Consider the following 22,450-nt stretch of genomic DNA (forward strand, 5'->3'; position numbering starts at 1 on the left):
TTATTTCATCACTCAATTAGAAGGTTGTCCTGTGTTCTTTCCCAATAGTTTTATCTGAAATGCAAAAGGAAAAGAGAAAGAGAACAAAAAGAAACTATTAAATAATTTATCAACTATTATTTTTATTTTCTTTGAGGAAGCAAAACCCCTGTAATATTAAGAATTCATCCTATGTCATATTTTCTAAATGAAAAAGTTTTGAAAATTCTGAATTGACCATTTTCAAACTTTTCTACCTGACAGCAACCATTTGTACCTCCAAATGACGCAAAATTAAATATACTTATATCAAAATATTTTAAGAATATATCCTTAAATTAAATATAAAATAAATAATATTTGAAAGAATGCAGTCTGTTCCTCAGGCTAATCTGTTGATGAGATTACTGACTGCATTAATTATTCCATTCCTGTCTTTTGGTATAGATGTGATGGGTGGTTATGCTTGAAAGAAATGGGAGATATGCTAAAATTCAAGGGCAGCTGGAGTTGTAACTGAGATCTTAAGGCTGAAAATGAGAATACTGAAAGCAATCCTCACACTAAGCCTTTCAAGATGATACAGTGCATATGCCAAGATTTCATGCTGGTCTTTCAAATAGAGCTGAGAGACCTGATTTACTATCAACTTGTTCAGCATGAATTAAACAAACATGCCAGCTGCCCAACAGCACTGACACTGTAAATAGCATGTCCCTCTGGTCGGGCAGGTAGAGGGGGCTTACCCTGCAGAATTTACGGTCTCCCTAGAGTACAATATTGAAAGAGTGCAGAAACTGCTGTAAATTCCCGATGAAATGCAAGCATAAGTCTGTTTACTATTAAATGTGATTTACTGCAGTTACATGCGCTCTCCCTCTCCCAACAACCTTGTAATTTTTGTACAAGGTACAGGGATTTTAGACAAATAACAATACAAGCTTTTTATTTGGAGTCAGTGCAGAATAACTTGCATATAGAATTATCATCTATCAAATCTCCTTTTAAGCTGTATAACCTATTTTTATATTTTTTTAAGAATATAAAGGTTTGAAGTGAAGATGATAATTTCAAAGAGATCATAATCAAGTATCACTTCAAAACTGGAAACAGTGTAGACCTATAAGCTACTTTATGTAATAAATGCAAGGAAGACCTACCCTAGAGATTATTTCATGACAGTATGGAGATAAATGGAATCACATTTATCATATAGAATTTGTAGAGTCTCTCCACTAGTAATGATAATAATTCTGATTTTTGTGTTATGTATAATGCATTTTTATAAAATTATGCTTGTGGAAAGTAGAACTGGAGATTTTGATTATCAGAAAATGTTATCAATTGCTTGTATAAATTATTCTATGCATCTACATCATTTTGTGAATGGCTAACCATTCACTTTACTCAGACACAAACCTGACTTTGTGGTAACTTTTACAAGTCAGGAATTTGCTCTCTATAAATCTTATTTTACTTAGATTGGCATAATTTATGCTTAAAAGTCTCAGTACTTGGAAACTTAAGAAAGGAAAAATGCATTCAAGAATGTAATTCTTATTGGATACTAGTGCTTTGTGATAATGTTGAAACTTCTTGTTCACTGGTCTCATTTTTGAACTTCCTGCCTTCCCTTCCCTACTCAGACAGGTTTTACTATTTTTGAGTGTAGTATGCTCACTCAGTAGAAATGTAAGTACTTGCTTAGCCACAATGGGTTTATTAGCTGTTTTCATGAACCCTTTAAAAAAATTTAGACATTTGATCATTGCTCAGTTTTGCAGGGTTTGGTTTTTTTATTTGCATATTGTTTTAACATGCAATTTTTATCATCTCTGTGGAATTACGTGATGGAATGTAGATTTTGTTCTGCCTTCACTTGTGCCCTTCTACTTTATAACCAGAAGTACATTTCTGATCTGTTAGTTAGATACCTGCTTACTTAGGCTCTGTTCCTGGTATCAGATTTGGTTTGTCTTTCTCTTCACTGCCTCTCTTCTGTATTGGTCTGGGACAGAAATTTAAAATCTTCACCTACAGTGGGGTTTTTTTCCCTCACATCTTTTTAAAAGTGTAGTGGTTTTGGTTCATCAATACAAGTCACGGCAGTAATCCAATTTGTTTTTCAATTGTTTCTTAAGGTATTTTAGGCTTCATTCAAGCAGGTAACCTATAGAAGTGGATACTTGAATTTTTTTGAATACTGAATTAAATTTCAACATTAACCTCTAGCTATTATGTCAACATTGCCAATTTAGACACTGATGATTTTCGTGACTACCAATCCTACTGATGGAAGTGTGAGTTGTTATGACAGCTAAAGTTGTACATCAATGGTAAATTGTCATCCACATTTCTACCTGCATTTGATTGCTGAAGCAATATGGTAATAAAGACATTGTTCAGAATTTGCATGCCTGAACTTCATCCTATTATCCTGTTTGGATAATAAACAGCTGGCCTCTTAAGAAGAACACTGAGAGTAGGAGGCAGACAGTGGAAAGTGCTGAAGTCTCAAAGTATCTCTCATCCTGTTACACTGCCTCAACCCACCATGGGGACTGAGTAATCAAAACTTATGAAATACAAAGAATCTAGAAAAGCAAACCCTCCTGGCCAAAGTTCTGGAATAAAATACTATTTCATCAATAACTCTTTTAAGAAAAGCTGTTTAGACCCAGCAGAATTATTTTTAGAGCTCTGACCACTCCCATCACAAAAATTTTGCTTTGCAGCTTTGCTTGCTCCACTCTGCACCCAACAAAGTTTCTGTAAGTAAAAAACTTCCTTCCAACTTCTAAGTTAAAAATCTTACCTTGTTTTAAAATTGTAGATGTTTGATTTCATATTTTCTGAAAGAGATTTTTTCACTGTAGAGACTGTGTCAATCCACAGCAGACTGGTACAAGTCCTTTCATGTCCCCATTGGAATATATTTTTTCCCCTTTAAAATATATTTGCATCTGTATACATTGATCAAGAGATCTGACTACATAATGGTAAACTCATCCAAGCATTTTGAAAGACTTAGCCGTAAAATTTATAACGTAGCCTGTAACACTAAATAAAAAACAATCTTGGTATTTCCACTTACATGCCAATAATCTTGAACAGACTCAGTTTTATACTTTTCCTTGGGAATGACACCAAGAAATAAAATAGGAGATGAATATATTATGATGTGAGTAGTTGCTGCTGTGCTTTAAACATAGTCCTTATACTTGGGCAATGTACAGAATCTCCAATGTTCTCCTTATTATTAATTATGCCTTTTCTACTTTCATTCTAGAGACAGAAGTACCATTGGCTCACAAAACCCTCAATGTAAGTCTGCCACATGGCAAACACAACAGGTACAAGAAAATGTCTGCAGCCTTCTGCTTTCTCCTTACTGCTTCTTTCCCTGTTAGGAATCCAGAAAATAGAGCTGAATCTGAGTTCCTTTTTTAGGCAGATGATTAAACATTCTCACCATTATATAATACGATTTCCATTTTATTTTAAACATACTTTGCATGATATAAAAATATTGATCACAGTGAGCTTTAACAATTGTTACTGCTATAAACAGAAATGCTGCACGATGGTTTTAGTGGAAATAAATTATATAGTCATTATCTCTTAAAAAAAAAAATCACAAGAAGGAGAACCTAGGCATTTGGTCATTGACAGAAAACAAGTCCATATTGAGTTCTTTACAAAACGCGAACCCCAGTTGTTTTCTATATTTGCTTTCCACGTCTTGAGAAAAGCACGAGTCTGTCTCTGAAAGCCCCACAGGGTCTCTGGTGAACATTTAATTCCAAATATTAGCAAAGTTTCTGTTGCTCTTTTGTTCTAATGGAAAAGTGTACACCAGCGTAGCAAGTAGTGCTCTCTTGGCTAATTCATAAGTGGTCTTTTCCAATATGTAGGTACACAGCGGCACACTTCTTCACTGAAGTAAAAGCCAGCGTCGCAGCGTCTCGTCCGCACCGTGCACGGAGGTCTGTAACAACTGAAGAAAGGGGAAAAAAGTGGGCATTAATATAAAACCATTGTTTATAGTTAACTGGAACAGAAAGCTGTGTGCCTTCACACTGCTATTTCTCAACAGAATATTTAATTCCTACAAACACATATATATTTTAAGTTTTTATGTTCTTACAAACAATTTCAGTTGAACTATTCTTTACAAAAGACAGTGAAACAATAACAAATTATACTGAAATTATTCTATTGCAACAGATACATATGGATCTTTTTTTATCACACTGCTGGCTGTAGTTGCATTCTAATCTTGAGTACTATTTTTTAGCTTTAGTTTGAAAATAGGATCTATTTCTGTACTCAGATTCGTTAGTTGTAACCTACTGCATGCTGCAAATTGGAGGTGGTAATCCAGAATCATGTTATAACCAAATCTCTCACTCTCCTACCCAGGACTGTTTCTCATCTTATTGACTACTTCAATAAGCCTGAGAGAGGTTTGCCTACATATGTTGCACTGTGACTCTGATCTTGAAAATGAGAACATACTTCCTTTCAAACTGCAAATTCACACAGGCAGTCTCTGAGCCAGTGGGAATATATCTGCATTCATATTGCATCTGTGTGCATTCGGAAGAAAAATCAGAGCCTATTTATCATGTTTCTGATAAATCTTAATTGAGAAAGAAAAGAATTAGTATCTATCTGATTAAAATAAGTTTAATAAGTAATACAGCATTGAACCACAAAGCACATCTCCGTGTGCAGTGGCAGAAGTTTTCCTCACCAATTCCTTGACTGAAAAATAGAACTTATACAAAGATAATATCTCTGGTTGTCCCTGAACCCTTCCTTTTCCTATTTAATTTTTCTATTAAAACAAGAACTTGACCCAAAATAACCTTACAATAACAATGCTAAATACTTTGTGGTGTATAATAGAGACAAAGTACAAGTCTGTGATTTTTTTCAGACACTGGCAATGAGTCAAAAGACTAAAGTATATGTCTTGAATTTCAGCACAGTTACAGTTAAAACTTGTATTGAAATTATGTGTGCCTGTTTATGAAACACTGATATTATGATCTATTACGATAACTCTTACTTGCATATATACAGCACGCTCAATTGTGCAATGTCACTCTCCTCTTCCCTCGGTAATTCTTGTTTCAGGCTTGCAGCGACTCTTATTGTTGTTGCAAATAAGTTAGTATCTTGTGTGCCTGCTTTGGATATTAAGTTACTACTTTGCAATAATTTGTTTATGATATCAGGTCTGCACTACAGTTACATTAATTCACACCATCCAGTTCAACAAATGAATCTGGCTATGAGGAAAGCGATAAGGAATGAGGAAGACTGCAAATGGGACATTTATTAACTAGTCACATCATGTTCAGTGTTTTCAATGTCATTTATCACAGATTAGTTCACCACTGTGGTCTCTGTAATTCAGGGAGGAACACTGTTGTGTGCCACCTAACAGAAATTTGAAATCAGTGTAGCAGCTCATGGGAATCTCTCAAACCCCTAGCGATCTATTCCCCCGAAAATTTGGAAACAGTGGTAAAAGGCAACTAAAAGGTCTGTGGAAGGACCTAATATTCTAAGTGAACAAGCAACCAGCTAGGGGTCCATTCTGGGAAAAAGGTTCTCCACAGAGATGCAGTGGATGAAACACTGAACTCACCTTCTTGCTGTCTCTGCCATGAAAGTTCAGCCCATTGTACTAAATGACAGCAAAATTAAATAAGAAGAGAAAGTGGCAAAGCCAAACTCTTCCACATGTCTATGACTGTACACAATGAAAAGCGCTCATGAAAACATTAACCATGAGGAGTTCACTTTGCTTAGGATTCATGCGTCCTTGTGAACTTCAACTTGCAGCTGGGAGTGCTATACAGCACCTCTCCCATGTGAGTTTGTGTCTAGTAGCAGTCAAGGTCAGGTTACTTCAGTCTTATCCTTATTTGGGACATTTCAACAGAGCAAGAAAGTCCCTCTCCTCCTCTAAAGTGCTTAACAGATGAAGTTCCCAGTTATCTGGCCCAGCCAAAACTGACCAAAATAAATTTTAGAGGTGGTAGCACAAGGTGAATAGCAGCAGAGTCATTGTAACTACATAAAATGTGGTTTCCTTAGGAAACTGCTGAACAATAGACCAGGTCTTTCAAGAGATTTGGTCTGAATGCTGTTTACAGAGTGGTTTCATGTGACAGAAGTCTGTTTCAATGAGGAAAATCTGAGCACACAGGAGCTAAGATAGATGTTTAGTCACTATTCATAGAGCTGGGCAAAGCAGCAGCAACTTTCTCTTTATGGTCAATAATTGTGAATTTTTGCTGTGCAGAATGCCCAAACTGTTACAGTGGGCACTCTAAGAACTCCAATAGACGAAATGAGGAAATGCTACTTCTTGAGCAGCATAATCACTTTAAAAAGCAGTAGGCTAAAAGCTTTTTTTCCCTTCCCATCCTGTGCTTTGTAGATGATTTTGTATTCCTTTCATCTGAAGCAGGGTGTAACACTAGAGGCAGAGGCATTTAGCTACAGTGCATAAAAATATTACTGCTTCAAAGCCAGAAGCTACAAGCATTACTTGTAGGACCAGGAGCTGACTAGGACTGACTACAGGATTATGCTCATGTCTAGGGCTCACGTCTAGTACAAATCTCAACAGAATGGTACTTCCATTTATTTTTAATAAATTTGTATCATAAAAATATTTTATATTTTTATTATATAAATTAAATTGTATAATTGATGCTGTTCTAAATGAGCAAGGGATCTTTCAGAAATAAAAAGGATGTTGCAGGATTTTTATTCCTTTTAGAAACAGCTTGTGCTGGACAGAACCAAAATGTGAGAAACCTATGCTAAGTCGTTTCTTAAGGAGGAGAGATTGTCCCCTCTAACAGTGCTAACATCTGCAGGACTATTGGTTCTAGAGATATAAAGTAACAACATATATAAACCTTGCTTTCCGCACTCAAAGACAAAAGAAAAAGAGCTTAGAAAAAAGGTAAAAGCATCCTATATCACACTGTCCTGGGAAGTGAGAAAATGATTCTATCGTATTCAACCACAACACAACAGAGAAAGGCTGAACTTAATTTCCTCCCTCAAATACTAAGTCTTTAAATCAACAGAGATATTGAAATCAACATCATATATTTATTATGGCATTTCTTGGCTTAAGTGCCTGACTTCTCTAGTTGTGAATGTTCTTTTAAACTGTTAGTGGGTTATGTTTGTAGCACTGCTGGAAGTGAAACCTACAGTGCAAAGGCTTTGTAATGTGTAAAGCTTATGTAATCAGGCTGGTTTCTTTCTCTATGCAAACATAAAATTGAATTAAAGAGAAGAAATAATTTCTGATGTTTCTAACAACTCTTCTCTGTCACTTAAAAGGCCAAATACTTATAAACAAGTAATGCCAGTTAATAATCTGTTCCCTCACTTTAGAGATTTAAAAACAAGTATTTCTACTTATATTTGACATTTTTCTTTATAAAGATGAACAAATGTATATATGTGTATATATATATATATATTTCTTTTAATTCCAACTAATTAAATTTTTTCATTTTCACCAGGAAAAAAAAAAGGAAAAGGAAGAAAAGTACCAGGAGCAGTCTAAGAGCACCAGAAACTAAATATGCTTTAGGATACTTACTGTGTCTAGTAGCTTCCTCTTAGAGATTATAGAAGTCATAGAAGATAAAAACTGAACTGACAACAGGCTTAGAGTTTAAGACTACAAAGCAATTCAACAAGTCAGACAATGTCACAACCCAAAATTTTAGGCCTTGAACACCATAAAAGAAATAAAAACTGTGGTTCTACCTGCATGTCTGGTGATGGAACCTTTTTCCTTTCAAGAAGCATTTATTGGGAGACTCTATACATTCACAGATGCATTTTGCAGGATTTAGCGGCTGATGTCTAGGACAGGTCTTTTTACATACACACTGGCACCTCTCTTCATCAAATTCCTTGTTGGGCCCGCAGGATGCAGGGATCAGATTGTTTTTGCACGTGCACTGACAGGATGACCTGTCTAACTCTTTGTGAGGTCCACAGCTCGAGGGCCGCACGCCTCCTTTGCAGACACACTGACAGGTTTCTTCATCCAGCTCCTTGTTCGGCCCACAGATATGGAATCCTTCAGATGTGTCTGCAAAAGCAGCAGAGAAGTCCCACTAGTACCAGAATATTGTGTCTACTCTCTCACTCACTTTTATGTGAAGAAATGAGCAAATCCATACCTTTTATGGTGTTTCAAAAACAAGAATTTATCAAAAGACAGCAACAACCAGTAGTAGCAATGATACAGAAAACTATACAAATAATTACTACAACTTCTTGTCTTTAGGAGGACAGTTGATGCTTTAAGGGAAAGTGCTTACCAGATTCTCCAAGGTAAGAAGAGAAACCAAAATCATGCTGTGACAAACATCTGCAAATTTGATTATTCCAAATATGATTTTTCGGACAGGTCTTGTTTGCCACATGACACCTGCGAAATTAAAAATGCTGTTGATTTACTACTATAAGAACTCAAGGGGGAAAAAACCCTATTTCAGTTGTTGATTGCTTTAGTTTCTCACTATTGCAAATATCTTTCTAAGAGTGTCAGCTCATTCATAATTTTTTTTTTTATTCCTGTTAAGTCTGCTACTGAAGGTTCTTCCCACTTCAGAGATTTTCAACCATTTGTTGAAGAAACCTTCTCATACATCAAGTTTTAGCTCCAAATTCCAGAAGATGGCATTTGTAATTTGCTGATGTTGATTTGAAACAGACCTAACCACAGAACATAAGCCTCATATAGACAAGTATAAAAATTCTTTTGTATGCCAAATACTGCATGGTAACAGGCATTTTCCATGTAGTTCTTTGAACTACAAAAATGTTTTCAAATTTAAGATGTCAAAAGACAGCAATAATAGTTTTGTAATTAATTGTGTAGGCAAAACTTTAAAAAAATAAAATCAGTTTATCAGATTCCATTCCATTTTATGTGAAAGTTATGTGCCATTAGCTGACAATTTCTCATCAGTCACTCATTCTGGCCAGCCTTCTCGAATCTAAAGAATTAGACCTTCAGCAGTGATGCCTCTTCACTTTAAAAATAAAGACAATAAGCAACTAAACACTTTAGTCCTATTTTCCTTCTAGAGTTTGCAGCCAAGGTAGTAGTACCAAAGAAAGCAAAAAATCCAAACAGCAGCTGTTGCCTTTTTAAAGAATGAGTGAAGTGAGCTGTCTGGTGAATCACTGATAGAATATTTATGTGTATTATCTCATCTTCCTTGCTTGCAATTTCTTTATCACCACAGCTGACATTACATCTTTGAACAAGTCAAGCCTAACTTCATGTATCCGGGCTATGTAATTTATTCATTGTTTCTGTAGTATTTCTAAAATCCTACTAATGTTTTAAGACAACACCTATATTACACATTTCATGCACTTTTCATTCCCCTGAGCACCATTACTCACACATTCAAAAATGCAGGTGCTGGGATATTCTTCCGTGATCATCATTCAAGTAGACCACTCCTGTTCAACACGCTAAATCACTGCACTTGTAAAGACTGCTGTGGTTTAACATCGCCCTGCTTCACCCCAGTATAGTTATAGTTTTATCAAACTAGTGTTTCCTGATTTCATCCCAGTAATGATCTCACTCTTGCATATGTTTCCTTGGCATATGCTTCCTTTAGCCTACCTTCCAATTCTGCTTGAGAAATTATATGGATAATCTACAGACATCTTATTGTATTCTATTAAAAAAAACCCAAACCAAACCAACCAAATTAAACCAAAAAAACCAAAAATCAAACCCTCCTGCTTTTTTATTGCATGAAGCCACAGATTTTAAACTTAAATACATTAAGTAACAGTAGAGAAGACCTTTATATATTCTCATCTAGTACTATGTTGTCTTACCTCTGTTGAAGTGTGATTTCCTAGTCACAGGACAAACTGCTACCTGTGAGTGCTGGTCCAAGTCTGGTGTCTGTACTCTCACCTCCCTCAACTACACTTAGCTGTTTCCTGGCTAGAATAAACTCTTGCACTGATCACTTCAACTGCTCTTAACTTAGAAACACAGAGAAGCTGGAGAGAGTCAACACAATTTGACTTTCTTACTGACTCTTGGGTTTGTTTTTTAATAATCTGTTAATTATGCAACTAAACTAATTATGAATAGATTTATTTCCAAGCTACTGTTTATGATCCATGTTTTGATGAACAAATTAGATAGATTATATTCTATTTGAGTTTAATTTATGTTTAGGAACATGTCAGAAAACATCCAGACTTAAACAGATTGAAACCACTGAGGAAAATGCTTAACACCTCTGAGAAATTTGTTCTACTCACTCACCTTATTAAAAAATGTCAATTCATTCCAGACTGGCTTCTAGTTATTGACTCTTCTTCAAAGCAACTGCTAGTCTGTTATGTGTTTTTGACCTCCTACATATTTATACATCATAAAATCATCGCTGAAAACTCTAAATTAAGGAAGGAGATCTTCAAGTGTTTTAATAACTTAAAATCAGATTTATGGTGCCAGATTGTTCTGTGAAATTTCTCATTCAAAATTACACACATAAAAAAATCAACATGCTACTTTTATGGAATGTCAATTAACCCTTTATTTCCCCCTTCCATTCTATTTTATATGCACCTCTGGCACGTGAAGATGTGAAGAAAGATTTGCGAGTTAAAGATTCCCTAAAAAACAAGCCTTTAAAAAAAAGCATTCAAAATATGAAAATATAGATTGAGAAATATTGTCTCCTAATTATTTACAGAGATATTTTTTAGCTTTTCTTTTGAAAATAAATTTATTTTGCTGATTTTTTTTTTTTAAGTCTCAATTGGACTGTAGCTCTTTCATCAAGCAAATCCCACATACATTACTCTTCAGTTTTAAATCATGTTGCTCCAGTTAATCTACTGGGTAAAAAAGGTGATGTTAATTTAGTAAAATTGTGTAAAATAATGGCAGCTCCCTTGCAGAACGCATTCTGCTACTGCCATGCATAGCTCGCCTATGTAAGCTGTGAGAACTTCCCAGCAGTATTTTAATTCTGAATTATACAGGTTTGCTCACAAAGTGAAAGGCAAGACAAGGCTGATACTTACTGAGTTTGTGCTGCTGGCAAGGAGCGCCGTATGATGGAGTGGACCTGTCTGTACACGTCCAGCTTGGACATGCAGCGGCAGGACGTGTGGTTGGCGAAGCTAACGGTGACGGGCTTGGGGCCCTGGGACAGCGGCACCGTGATCTCAAACAGCTACAAAAGGCAAAAAGCAAAACACCTCTGTCACAGATCCAGCTAAAACTAACGGAAGGACATACAAAAAACCTATCAAGAATTTAAGCTCAGATTTTTTTTGTTGTCCTCCGGCATTCAATTATATTGCTAAATAATTATTATGTACAGAATGAATATAATAGCTATGATGTGATAACTAACATTTTTAGTGTTAAACCCCATTACATGCCAGTTTGCTTACTACAACATTTAATATATGAGAGGAAAATGTACAAAGAACTCATTTTTCTAGAGGAGATGACTTCAAACTGGCAGTATTTTAAAAAAATCCAAAATGAAACTTTAGGAAGGTGCTTTGAAAAACTGAAGAATAATATAAAGAAGACAGTAAGTTGTCACCTAATATATCAGTTGCACAATTACAAAAGTTTATGTAACACAGCAGTATAGTGGACCTTGATCACACCAGTTCTGGATGAATAACATTTGAACTTCAGCTTACCACATTTTAAAAATTTTTAGTATTTGTTTCTGTGCAAGTTATATGCCTATCCTGATAAAATGTATCTTTAACTATTCTTTTTTTCCCCCCAAAGTATTAAGAAATATCCACTACTGATAAAATAATCTGTAAGTGAATTAACAAGATCTTAATTTTAGCGGAAATTATAGTTCAACTGGTGAAAGAGAACAACTTCAGCGATGTCTTGTAGTAAAACTGAACAAGTGATAACAGAAGAACAGTTCAGTTTTCAGTTCAGGACATCTACTTTATCAAATTAAGTAGGTTTTGCTATAAAATTAAAGTCTCAATAATCTCCTGAAAAGCTAGGCAAAATACACTAGGTCAAAGTCTGAAAAGCTGGTTTTTGATGGTCTTTAAGAAGGGCAACAGTGCACTGCTGCCTTTTAGGTGCTCAGTCATTCTTCCAAATACATTTAAGAACATTTCTTCATCTTCTGGGGACTTTACTACCTTTAAAAATGGTCATTGGTATTTTTATTCCAGTTCCACTTGGTAAGATTGTATAAAAAACTTTATTTTTAGCTGAGATGTATTTGCAATGCTCTTTAAAAATCTGTAACTTTAGAGTATGTCATTTACACAGCGTGCAAATATAATCAGAATACTGGTAATTTTAAATGTTTTAAAATATAGAATACAGCATTATGGGATGTATTCACCTGTTTAGAAAGCTGATTCTTAGAAAATATGCATGAATTGATGGGCAGAACAAAGAGTATGAACTTAATTACAATATTACACATGTAAGGAGAATTTTTTTTTTCTGTTCTCTCATGACAGTATGACCTTGCTTTTCTGAAGCTGAAATAAAAACCTGCTACAGAGAGAACTGATAAATCTTAGAAAGTGAAATAAGCATGAGTCTGTGAATGGACCTAACTGCAGCTGGAAAACAAGTGCATGTTCTTCCCGTATTCTTGCAGTAGATCAATTTGCCATGCTGCAAAGCATAGCAGACTCCAGACCACTGGAGATGGCAGCACAGGACGACTGCTACATTTCCAAACCACCTAAAAGAGGTAGGTCCCTGCCCAACAGTCCAATTCAGCTTCAGGAGATCACCGAGAGAAATTTCACAAAAACAGCTGAGACACATCAATCATGGTAATGGAACTGGAAATGATGGTGAATGTGAATTAATCTTAATTTACATTTATCCTTCCACTGTGAAAGGTATCATTTGGAGATGAATATTGCTAACAACTATTCCTATCACCACTTCAGTGGTGCAGTGACAAAAAAGTCTAGTTAAATAACATAACGGTAGACTAGTTTCCTTGACCTCCTCAAATTACCCTCAGTTTGTTCAAATAAATTCTCTTAATAGTAACATATTTTACCTCACCCAATAGCTACTACTGTTTATTCAGTGAAACTATTTAAGTGAATAAACTCAACAAGCATCAGTTTTGTCTGAACCTTCATCTAAGTAAAACATTACAGATTATGTAAAACCTGGCCATGAACAATGCTTTATGGTTTTGATAACATCTACAATTTATTTTTTGCTCCCCTTCCTCATCCAACAGAACAATAAGCTCAACATCTGCTGTCACTATAGGGCATGTCTGGCAACATTTAACAACCAAATGTCAACACGTAGAAAGGATATTTCTATGAAAAATGCCTCATAACATCTATGTATGAGGCTGGTTCTCAATTCCTTTTCTGGCACCACTGTTGGCTGTGGCTACTATTGCTGCTACCCACACGGCCCAAATGGGCAGTTCTTCTTGGAGACCAAATGGCTTCTAGTTCTGTTTGATCCTCCATTCTCTAAAAGACTGGATTTACTGCATTCTTAGAAGCCCAAATCTTCTCTTCCTTTCCAACTTTAAATTTTGATAAAAAACATACTAATTCACTCTAAAGGGAGAAACCATTTCCTTCAGGTACCAATCCCTAAAGACAGATATTCGGTACCAAAGACTACAATGAATGAGCTTAAGTCCCCAAAAGAACATAAGATCTGATAGCAGTAGGGATTAGAGAAGTATTTGAAAAGTGGAGAGCATTTATTGCTCTGAAAAATGTTAGTAGTTATAATAAATAAAACAGCAATTCATGAGTATTGCTCCAGTCAGAGGCAAATAAAAGACAGAAATAGCCTCAACTGGTCCATGCTGCCCTGTGCCTTTTTGCCACCAACACTGCATTTTCAAGAAACCAGTGGAAAGCATCAACAGAAGCAATAAGCGATTGTATACCTAAAGAATAATATATAAATATATATATATATAACAAAAATAACAAATCAACCAAAATCAAAAAACCAAACAAACACAAAACTCCCCCCCACATAATCACAAAGCCCTGTCCTCCTCCAGAAAAGCTGCTAATTGTAAACATAAATCAGTTACACATTGTTAATCTCAGAGTACAGCACATACTGACAGAAGTTCTGTGTAATTGAGGAACAATTGAAAGCCATTAATAATTAAATACATTTAATAAGAAATTCAACACCTGCCATTCAGCCAGTCTAAGGCTGTTTTATATAAACACAGAAAGCCAGACGGCAGGTCTTCCAGTTTTCACACCATTTCTAGGGTTTCTCTTCCAAGTACTGTCCACAGCCTAGAACATAACATGATTTTAAACTTGAAAGAAAAAAAAAGAATCTAATAGAAGATGGAAATCTCTGAATGTGTTGAGAAAAAGCACTATCAGAACTCCTGAAAAAGCCATTTTCCATATATTCCTTCTCACTGATCCTTAGAAAGATAGAATGGTTTGGTTTGGAAAGGACCTTAGAGATCATCTAATTAGAACCCCTCTGCCATGGGCAGGGACACCTTTCACTAGACCTGGTTACTCAAAGGCCCAAAAGACATAAAATTTTGATCCATGGCCTTGATGGCTTCTTCTTTACACTAGAAGGACTTCATAGTGTACTGACCAGAAAAACTGAGGCTTTTCATACACAGCATTTCTTTGCTTCAGTGGCTAAATTAATTTATTCAGCACTATCATCATATGTGCCAATATCTATTGTGTCAGCACACATAAAATTATTAATATGTTCCCTGACTCCTAAAATATATCAAAACTGTTATTGTGTAGGAAGGCCATCATTCTAGATACTTTTCAAATACAGGATTTATGTATGTTTTTTTCCCAAGATTTACATTAACTACACCATGTTCTTCAGATGGCCTGTGGTTTATTTTGGCAAGTTTCCCTTAAATTGATTAAGTCTAAGTTTCCATCACTTGTGATCTTTGCACTTTCTAAAGTGTCAGTAAAGCCAGCCAAATATAACCAGTGTAACACAGTACAATGTGTCTAGAGAGATTTTTAAACTAAGGACATAAGACTGATTTCAAAACTGAACATGTCTATATTGAAAAGAATGAAAATAAACTATTTGAGAAATGGCACATCATCATAACATTACTGTTGAACTTTCTTGGAAAACTATTTCAAGCCTTATGTGGGATATAACAACAGGTATTTTATATAATAAATTAATATTTGTTTAATATGCTTGGGTTCCTTATTCTATCTTTTTCTATTTTAATTCCTTTCTTTGCCCAGAAATATTAACAAAAAACATTTAGAACTTATATATCTCCCACTATTAAAACTACCTATTATATCACTACAATAATTAATCTAACAGAAAAATGCATGGGAAAAGGTAGAAATTGTAATGTTGAAAACAACTGAATATTCTTGTGGCATATCTGTGAATTGTGAAAAAGAACACCAAATACATCCCAAACTGGGCAAGCAATTTCAAGCTGTTAACTTGTTTCCTGTGAGAAAATCTCCTCTAAATCTAATTTTGATCTGCTTGGATAGATGTTTTCCCTGGAGGGACTATAACTGTAACTGTGAAACAAGATGATTTAGGACCTTTACAACAAGTGTTCTGAAAGAAGCCAAAAAAATGGCCATCCTGACAGCCAAGAGGGAGAATGGGATGAAACAACTCTTTGACATCAGCTCTCTGCTTCCCTTCAACCTACAAGCAAGTGTCTGTAGGTGGGGCATTAAAAAGTGCTGCTGAGGGACAGGCTGTAACTGCCCCAGGTACTTCCACAATCCTTGAAACCACTGTTGAATTATTTGTGCCATGGAAACACAGAACAGCTGTTTGATAACAAATTAGAGAAAAAACCCAAACAACCACACCACAAAATGAAAATCCAACCAGTCACATTTCCCAGAGATCCTTACCAGCCAAGCCACCAGTTAAGTACTGAGCTACTGCAGGCAGGAAAGGACCTACTGCAGTTTGTGAATTAGCCTAGGGAGCCTTCAAATATTGTTGCAGATCTTGTACTGTACTTTAATTAAGAAGTTGTCTCGTATCTCAATCCTGCTTGTACAAATATCCCTTAGCAACTACAAAAACAGGTTTTGGGAAAAAATTGTATTAAAAACATAGCAGAATACATTTCTACTTTTCTCTCAATAAAGTGAAACAGCTAGAAAGGAGTAACACAGCCTGAACTAGAAACTATTGACCTTGCTCTAGACCACTGCCACCAAGGCAATCTGGGAACATCTGATCTGGTCCATTCTGCTGGAAATCAACTATTTGCTCCCTATAAAAGTAATTTCTGTGTTTAGTTCTTTCAATTTTAAATAATTCTGATGAAAGCTGATATAATCTTTCTTTATATTTTAATGTCTGGAACCAATGCTAGAGCTTGCCCTCACAGTAAGAACTCCAGCTAAAAAATTAGTTTCCCATTAAGCACTTTTTCTGCAGGGCGAACAGTATGAAGTTACCTTATGGAGTTTATGCACAAAAAATAAAGCTAAAAATTGGTGAATTATGAGAAAACTATTTGTAGTCATTTCTTTCAGGAAATAAGGGAAACTATGGTGAAAATAGATGTATAGGGTACCTGAATTGCACAGAAGGTCTTGAATCCAATACTGTTTTTCTTTCTAATTCTCATCTGATATGAGTTAAACTGTGGTCACATAATTTTAAAAAATTTGAGATGGTGACAGATGAAGATATATAGCTATAGGTCTGTTCCTTCATTAAGGGTTCTTTTAAAACTGCATTCTGTCAAGGACCAGATAAAACTGGAAATCAGAAGCAAGACAGAAAACTCATAGATACATTTGCTCGCTTTTACAGAATAAGTAAGAAAACAAAACAGTGTTATTGCCTCTTCTTTCTAGTAAGACCTTTAACATTTTCCTTTTCAGAGTCTCTCAAATCTTTAACTACTCTACATCAAATCATCACCAATAACATCAAGAACTTCAAAAAGAAACTCAGTGCTAAACATTTTCTACTGGGTAAAAAATTACTTTGCTCAACAGATATGAACAGTAACATGAAGAGAAAGATTTGATTTGGCCCAAACTGACACAGTGCTCAAAAACCAGGAAATCTGTGTTATGTGGAACAGCTCTCTCTGTGATTAGATAATTCTTTATTTTGGTAAGCTAAATTTTACCAATACATGGAAAGAAAAAAAAAGTCCCACTTCTTGGGTTTTAAAATGAAATTTGTATTTGCATCTTTCAAGCAAGTGGAATTGAGAAAATGGTTTCTCCTAATAATGAGAAAAATGGTAAAGCTTGAACAACGTCAGTGCTGTAGTTGTCCTCATTTAAGCTATCTGAGCTACATTAATCCTGTGCAGTGTGGCTGTCTACCAGTAGCCTAGATTTAGGATTAAAAATTCTTGGAAAGATATACCATTTCGGACAGAGATAGGTGAGAAATGAGGGCAGAAAATGCACTCTACAAAACTGGTGGGTTTTACTGTTTTCTTTACATTCACTTTGTAAGGGGACGTAAAGAAAATTCCCCAATTCCCCCGAGAAAAGGCTTAGAGCACTAAAAAGTTTTTTTTATAAAGGAGTGACATTCCTAAGGGCTTCAATTTTATAACTGGCTATGCAGTTTTTGGTCCTCATTATAAATATGTACTGCATCTTCTGCTAGATGAATCCTCTTGAAAAACGAAGCAAGATTTACACTAAAAAGTGAAAAAGCCCACAACTAATAAAAACCCTACCAAATACTATAGTAACAGGATATTACCCTAGGAAATTATTTTAAGTATGACTATTTTTACATGATTTTTGAGGAAAATGTTGAAAGATAATTGAGATAATTCCTGTATCTACTTAGAATAATGTAGAATATACTGTTTTAAAGGCAGGTCACAGGCTCAGTGCATGAACTCTGCACACTCCTACCTGATCCCTAACCCTGAACTTGAAGAACAAAACCTGCACATACATTGGAATAAGATGCATTACAACAAAATAAATAAATAGGTACATAATGCTAATATGTCTTAATACAGAAAAACACCCTTCCTAAAAAGGCTTCATTTGAAACATGCATCCTGTCTCCACACATCCTGCAGCAGTCTACACTAATAAAATGACAGGCTAGTTTTCCATGGAGTGCTTGGCCCTTAGAGGCATAAGGTAGATGGGAAAAAGAGAGAATTAAGTTTCATGGATAATCTCAAAACTGAGAATGAGACATCATAAATTATTTTTTTCCCTGAAAAATAAAAATATTTTGGTGACAAGAGCGTTAAACACGTTTTTTTCCCAGGTAGTAGTGTCTTCAGCTGTTTTTCCTGTGTATTTTGGAATCAACTATTTCCTTAGCAATAAGAAGGTTTAAATTATGCATGAACATAAATGTATTTGCAAGGAGTATAACAGGTGTAAAAGTGTGAGAACTTACTGTCTTGCTGATGTAATTTGTGCTGATATTCATACACTGAAGTCCTTCACTATTGCAGCAACCTCCACATCTGTAGATGGACACACATGGGGGTTTAAAGAAGGTGTTTGTAGTTGCTCCAAACTCTTTTCCCACATCCACACACACTTCACGTGGCGTGCACTGAGTTTTTCTCCATTCAGTATCAATACCTGCCAAGTTACAGGGAATTTCACATTATAAAGTAACTGTTTAAAACCAAAACTATCTTTCAGTAAATCAGGATTCCTTACTAAACTTCAAAACAAGAATATGAATTTCTAGAGTCACGGCCTTTAGTCAGTGAAACACATATCTCTCTCTGCTACCTTCTAACTGATTTTTCTCCTTCACAGGGACATGACATATCATCATGGAGCAGATGAAAAGTCACAGTGGGACTAAAAGGGAATCCAACACGCAGGGGAGACCTTAAAGCACAGAATCATAGCCTGGCTTGTCCAGGAATGGACCTTTAAATGTCACCTACCACCTAGTTCAATCCTCTTGTAATGAGCAAAGAGATCTTCAAGCAGATCAGGTTGCTCAGAGCCCCACCTAAACTTGAATGATCTTGGATGTTTCCAGGGATGGGGCATCTACCACCCCACTAGCAACCTGTTCCAGTAATTCACCATCCTTACAGTAAAATTTCTCTTCCCTTTATCTAGTATGAATCTATTTTCTTTAGTTTAAAATTATTACCCTTGTCCTGTCACAACAGGATCTGCTAAAACATCTCTCCTCATCTTTCTTACAGACCCCCTTAGGCTCTGGAAGGCTGCTCTAAGAACGCCTGGGAGTTTTCTCTTCTCCAGTCTGAGCAACCCCAGCTCTCTCAGCCCATAGCAGAGGTGCTCCAGCACTCTGAACATCCTCACGGACCTCTTCTGGACCTGCTCCAACAGCTCCACATCCTTCTTGTGTTGTCCCCTGAGCTGGACACTGTGGGCACAGCGCTGCTGATGGCTGCAAAGGGAGGGGCAGAATCACCTCCCTCAAAGGGCTGGCCAGCAGCTGAAGCTGAAGCACGCCTCCTTTCTTCACCTGGGGCAAGTCTCATCTTGAGTAAAGTCTGCACTTTAGCTCTGCACACTTCTGCAAAGTAATTCTAACCAGCCCCACACAGTACTCCACTTGGATATAAAATATTATAATTTTAAAATTTTATAGACATAATGTGAAATTCATTTAAATACGTGTTTAGTTTGTTAACTAGAAGGGTATAATTTAAAGCAAAAGTATTTAGCAATTATGTACAGCATGTGATTTAATCTGATGGATGATTTTTGTGCCCCAGATTATCCACACAAATTTGGGCAAAGACTTTGTATCATGTTATACAGCATTTCACTAAATTTAATCTTACACTACACAGCCCTGAGACTTACAGCTGTAAGTTTATTCCCTTTTGGCACTAGATTTTGGTAAGCTATTCAACAGAAATGGAAATTTTGCCTTATGTGTACTTTAAACTGTCCATTAAGGTACATGATTTCCAATATCATGTCCAAAAATACACCTCCTACCATAAATCCTGCATTCTCTGCCTACAAGCACTGGCTTAAACTGTAAGTTAATACATTTTCATCCAAGCTATCTGAAACACTGAAGGGCATTCAAACACACTGGTTTGAAAACTGTTTTGCTTGTTTTAGCACAACATCATTACAACTATCCTCTTGTAACATGAAAAAGTTACAAGTGGATTATTTGGTGTTCCAAAGTCATAATGCATAAGAGAAGAAAGCACTACCAGCTGTGATGCAATTGCAGAAAATGAGAAGAAATAGTTCAATGAGCCCAACTATTAGCATCCTCTTTGATTTCTGCAAAATTGTTATAGCCTCTATGAAGTAGGATTCCTTATACTTTAAGACAAGCACTTCACTTTCTCTACTGAGCCAAGAAAGCACTTTTATACGATGGACATACCTAAAATATGTCTGCATTGATTTGCTTCATTATGAAAGGCTTACTATCAAAGATTTTCTAGTATAGAACACACATGCTATCAAACTGCTGAGGTTGGCCTACTGACAATTCTTAGCTTTTAAAGCGTTTTTGACACAACTGAAAAGCCTTCAAAATTTCATTTTTTGTGTGTTGGAATGCAGACTGCGTCCTGTACTTACTTTTCAGGATCTCTGCATTATAGTGCGCTGCAGCAAATTTCAGGGAATCATCTGATCTTGTGTCAAAGCTGGCGTGCTCCCTGTTGTGTTGCCAACCTCCTCTCCTCAACTGACATTTGAATATTTTCCAGTATTCTGGGTAAAGCACTGTCATGAGTTCATCCACACTGGACACAGACCGCAATTGCTCTTCCAGGTCTTTGCTTCCATGAGCCTGCCAAAGTAACATGCAGGATTAATTACTTTCTCTGGTACACAAGGTTTGCTGGAAACTAGCCCGAAAAGCAAGTCATGCATTGTAAAATAAAGGGGTCATCATCATAAAAACTGCTTCTGTCATTTAACGCCAACATTACTATATTGACAAACAATGAAATGTTTTGCTTCTTCCACCACTTCTTTATCACTCTTGTAGTTCAAAATATCTGTGTGAGAAAGGAGCCTACACAATTAAGCCTACACAAACGCAGTTTGCAGATGATATATATTTTATTTTAAAAAAGCATTTTTATCCTGGAAAGGTAAGTTTTTGTGATGAAATTTTGAATGCTTGAACCCCCAAATACTTAAATGATGTTCATATTATTTAATATCATATACTCCTGAAGTAACACTAATTATTTACCATTTAATCTCTTAGTCCCAGAAAATAGAAATGCCCACAACTGCAAAACCAGTTAAAACAAACCCAAAAAAAACAAACAAAACACCAAACAAATAAACTAAATAATATTATTTGGTAGCATTCTAGGAAAAATCTTAATAAGCAAATTATATTATAAAGCACGACTTCCTAAATCAGTAGGACATGAGGATTTAGGTACCTTGAAGAGTGTAAACCTCACACTCCCTTTCTGTTTCAGAAGTAGCCTTAAATCCTGTAATCCTGCTTTGTTATTCTCTGGCCTTTACACAAACTCATTGCAACTGTAGTTTTCTGAATGACTGAGGTTTACATTCTATTTTATCGCTTATCGGGAAGATTCCTCTGTTCCTCTTAGATGAAGCACACTGCATCAAAAGACTGGTGTTTTTCCCCTGTTCATTTCTCATCCATGGATTGCTGACTTCTCAAAGGGAAAGGCAGTATGGAGAAAGAGGAGTACTGAAGAACCTATAGCCACCTTCTCAGCCTACATGGCCCTTAGATGGCAGTATGAGACACAAAATACAGAGGTACAAACTAGTACAAAATCCGTCAACTGGCTGGAGACTCTCTACAGTTTACTACAAAATTGTTGCTCTACTCCAAAAACCTTTAAGAGTCTAAAATATCTAAATGCAGAAATGCGAAGCTACATGAACTGAAATTCACAATTTCTTATATGACTCCACCACTAACAAAAAAATAAACTCTTTCAGTTCAATGATTTAGAACATTACATGAGTAAAACAGGTAGTTTAGAACTAGCCCAGCTGAATCAAAACTGCTCCGTGTCTCACGGACAACTGCAAGGGTATAAAATGGCATATGTGATTTCATCTAGCCCCTTATCTGGAGTCAAACACAGCAGAAACACCTCAGGATAAGGCAATTCACAGACCTCATTTCTGTAAACACAGCTATATACAGAGCTGTGAAGAGGATGAAGCACTGAACCAGGTCACTCGGAGAAGCTGTAGATGTCCAATCCTTGGAGCTGTTCAAGGGCAGGCTGGATGTAACTCTGAGCAACCTGGTGTAGTGAAAGATGTACCTGCCCATGGTGGGGGGCCAAAAGTTAGATGATCCTTAAGGCTCTTTCCAACTCAGGCCATTCTGTGATTCTATTATTCCAATACCAATTGTAAATTAGTTTAATTTAACAAAGTGTTATGAAGTTCAAAAAATGTTTTCACTTAA

The 22,450-nt window shown here is 36.0% G+C and overlaps 1 protein-coding gene across 1 annotated transcript in view; it reads right to left on the reverse strand.

The window, feature by feature from the left end:
* Window positions 1-3,210: 3,210 nt before the first annotated feature.
* VEGFC (vascular endothelial growth factor C) overlaps window positions 3,211-22,450 on the reverse strand; it is a 68,248-nt gene continuing 49,008 nt past the window's right edge. Inside the window, exons 2-7 of the mRNA XM_058804067.1 lie at window positions 20,608-20,821; window positions 18,455-18,645; window positions 11,113-11,264; window positions 8,358-8,467; window positions 7,795-8,125; window positions 3,211-3,976 (exon numbers count right to left, since the gene is read on the reverse strand). Coding sequence (XP_058660050.1) covers window positions 3,862-3,976; window positions 7,795-8,125; window positions 8,358-8,467; window positions 11,113-11,264; window positions 18,455-18,645; window positions 20,608-20,821 — 1,113 coding nt within the window. The 3' untranslated portion in view covers window positions 3,211-3,861. The remainder of the gene's footprint in view (window positions 3,977-7,794; window positions 8,126-8,357; window positions 8,468-11,112; window positions 11,265-18,454; window positions 18,646-20,607; window positions 20,822-22,450) is intronic.

Source organism: Ammospiza caudacuta, chromosome 4 (genome assembly GCF_027887145.1).
Source record: "Ammospiza caudacuta isolate bAmmCau1 chromosome 4, bAmmCau1.pri, whole genome shotgun sequence".
Lineage (NCBI taxonomy): Eukaryota > Metazoa > Chordata > Aves > Passeriformes > Passerellidae > Ammospiza > Ammospiza caudacuta.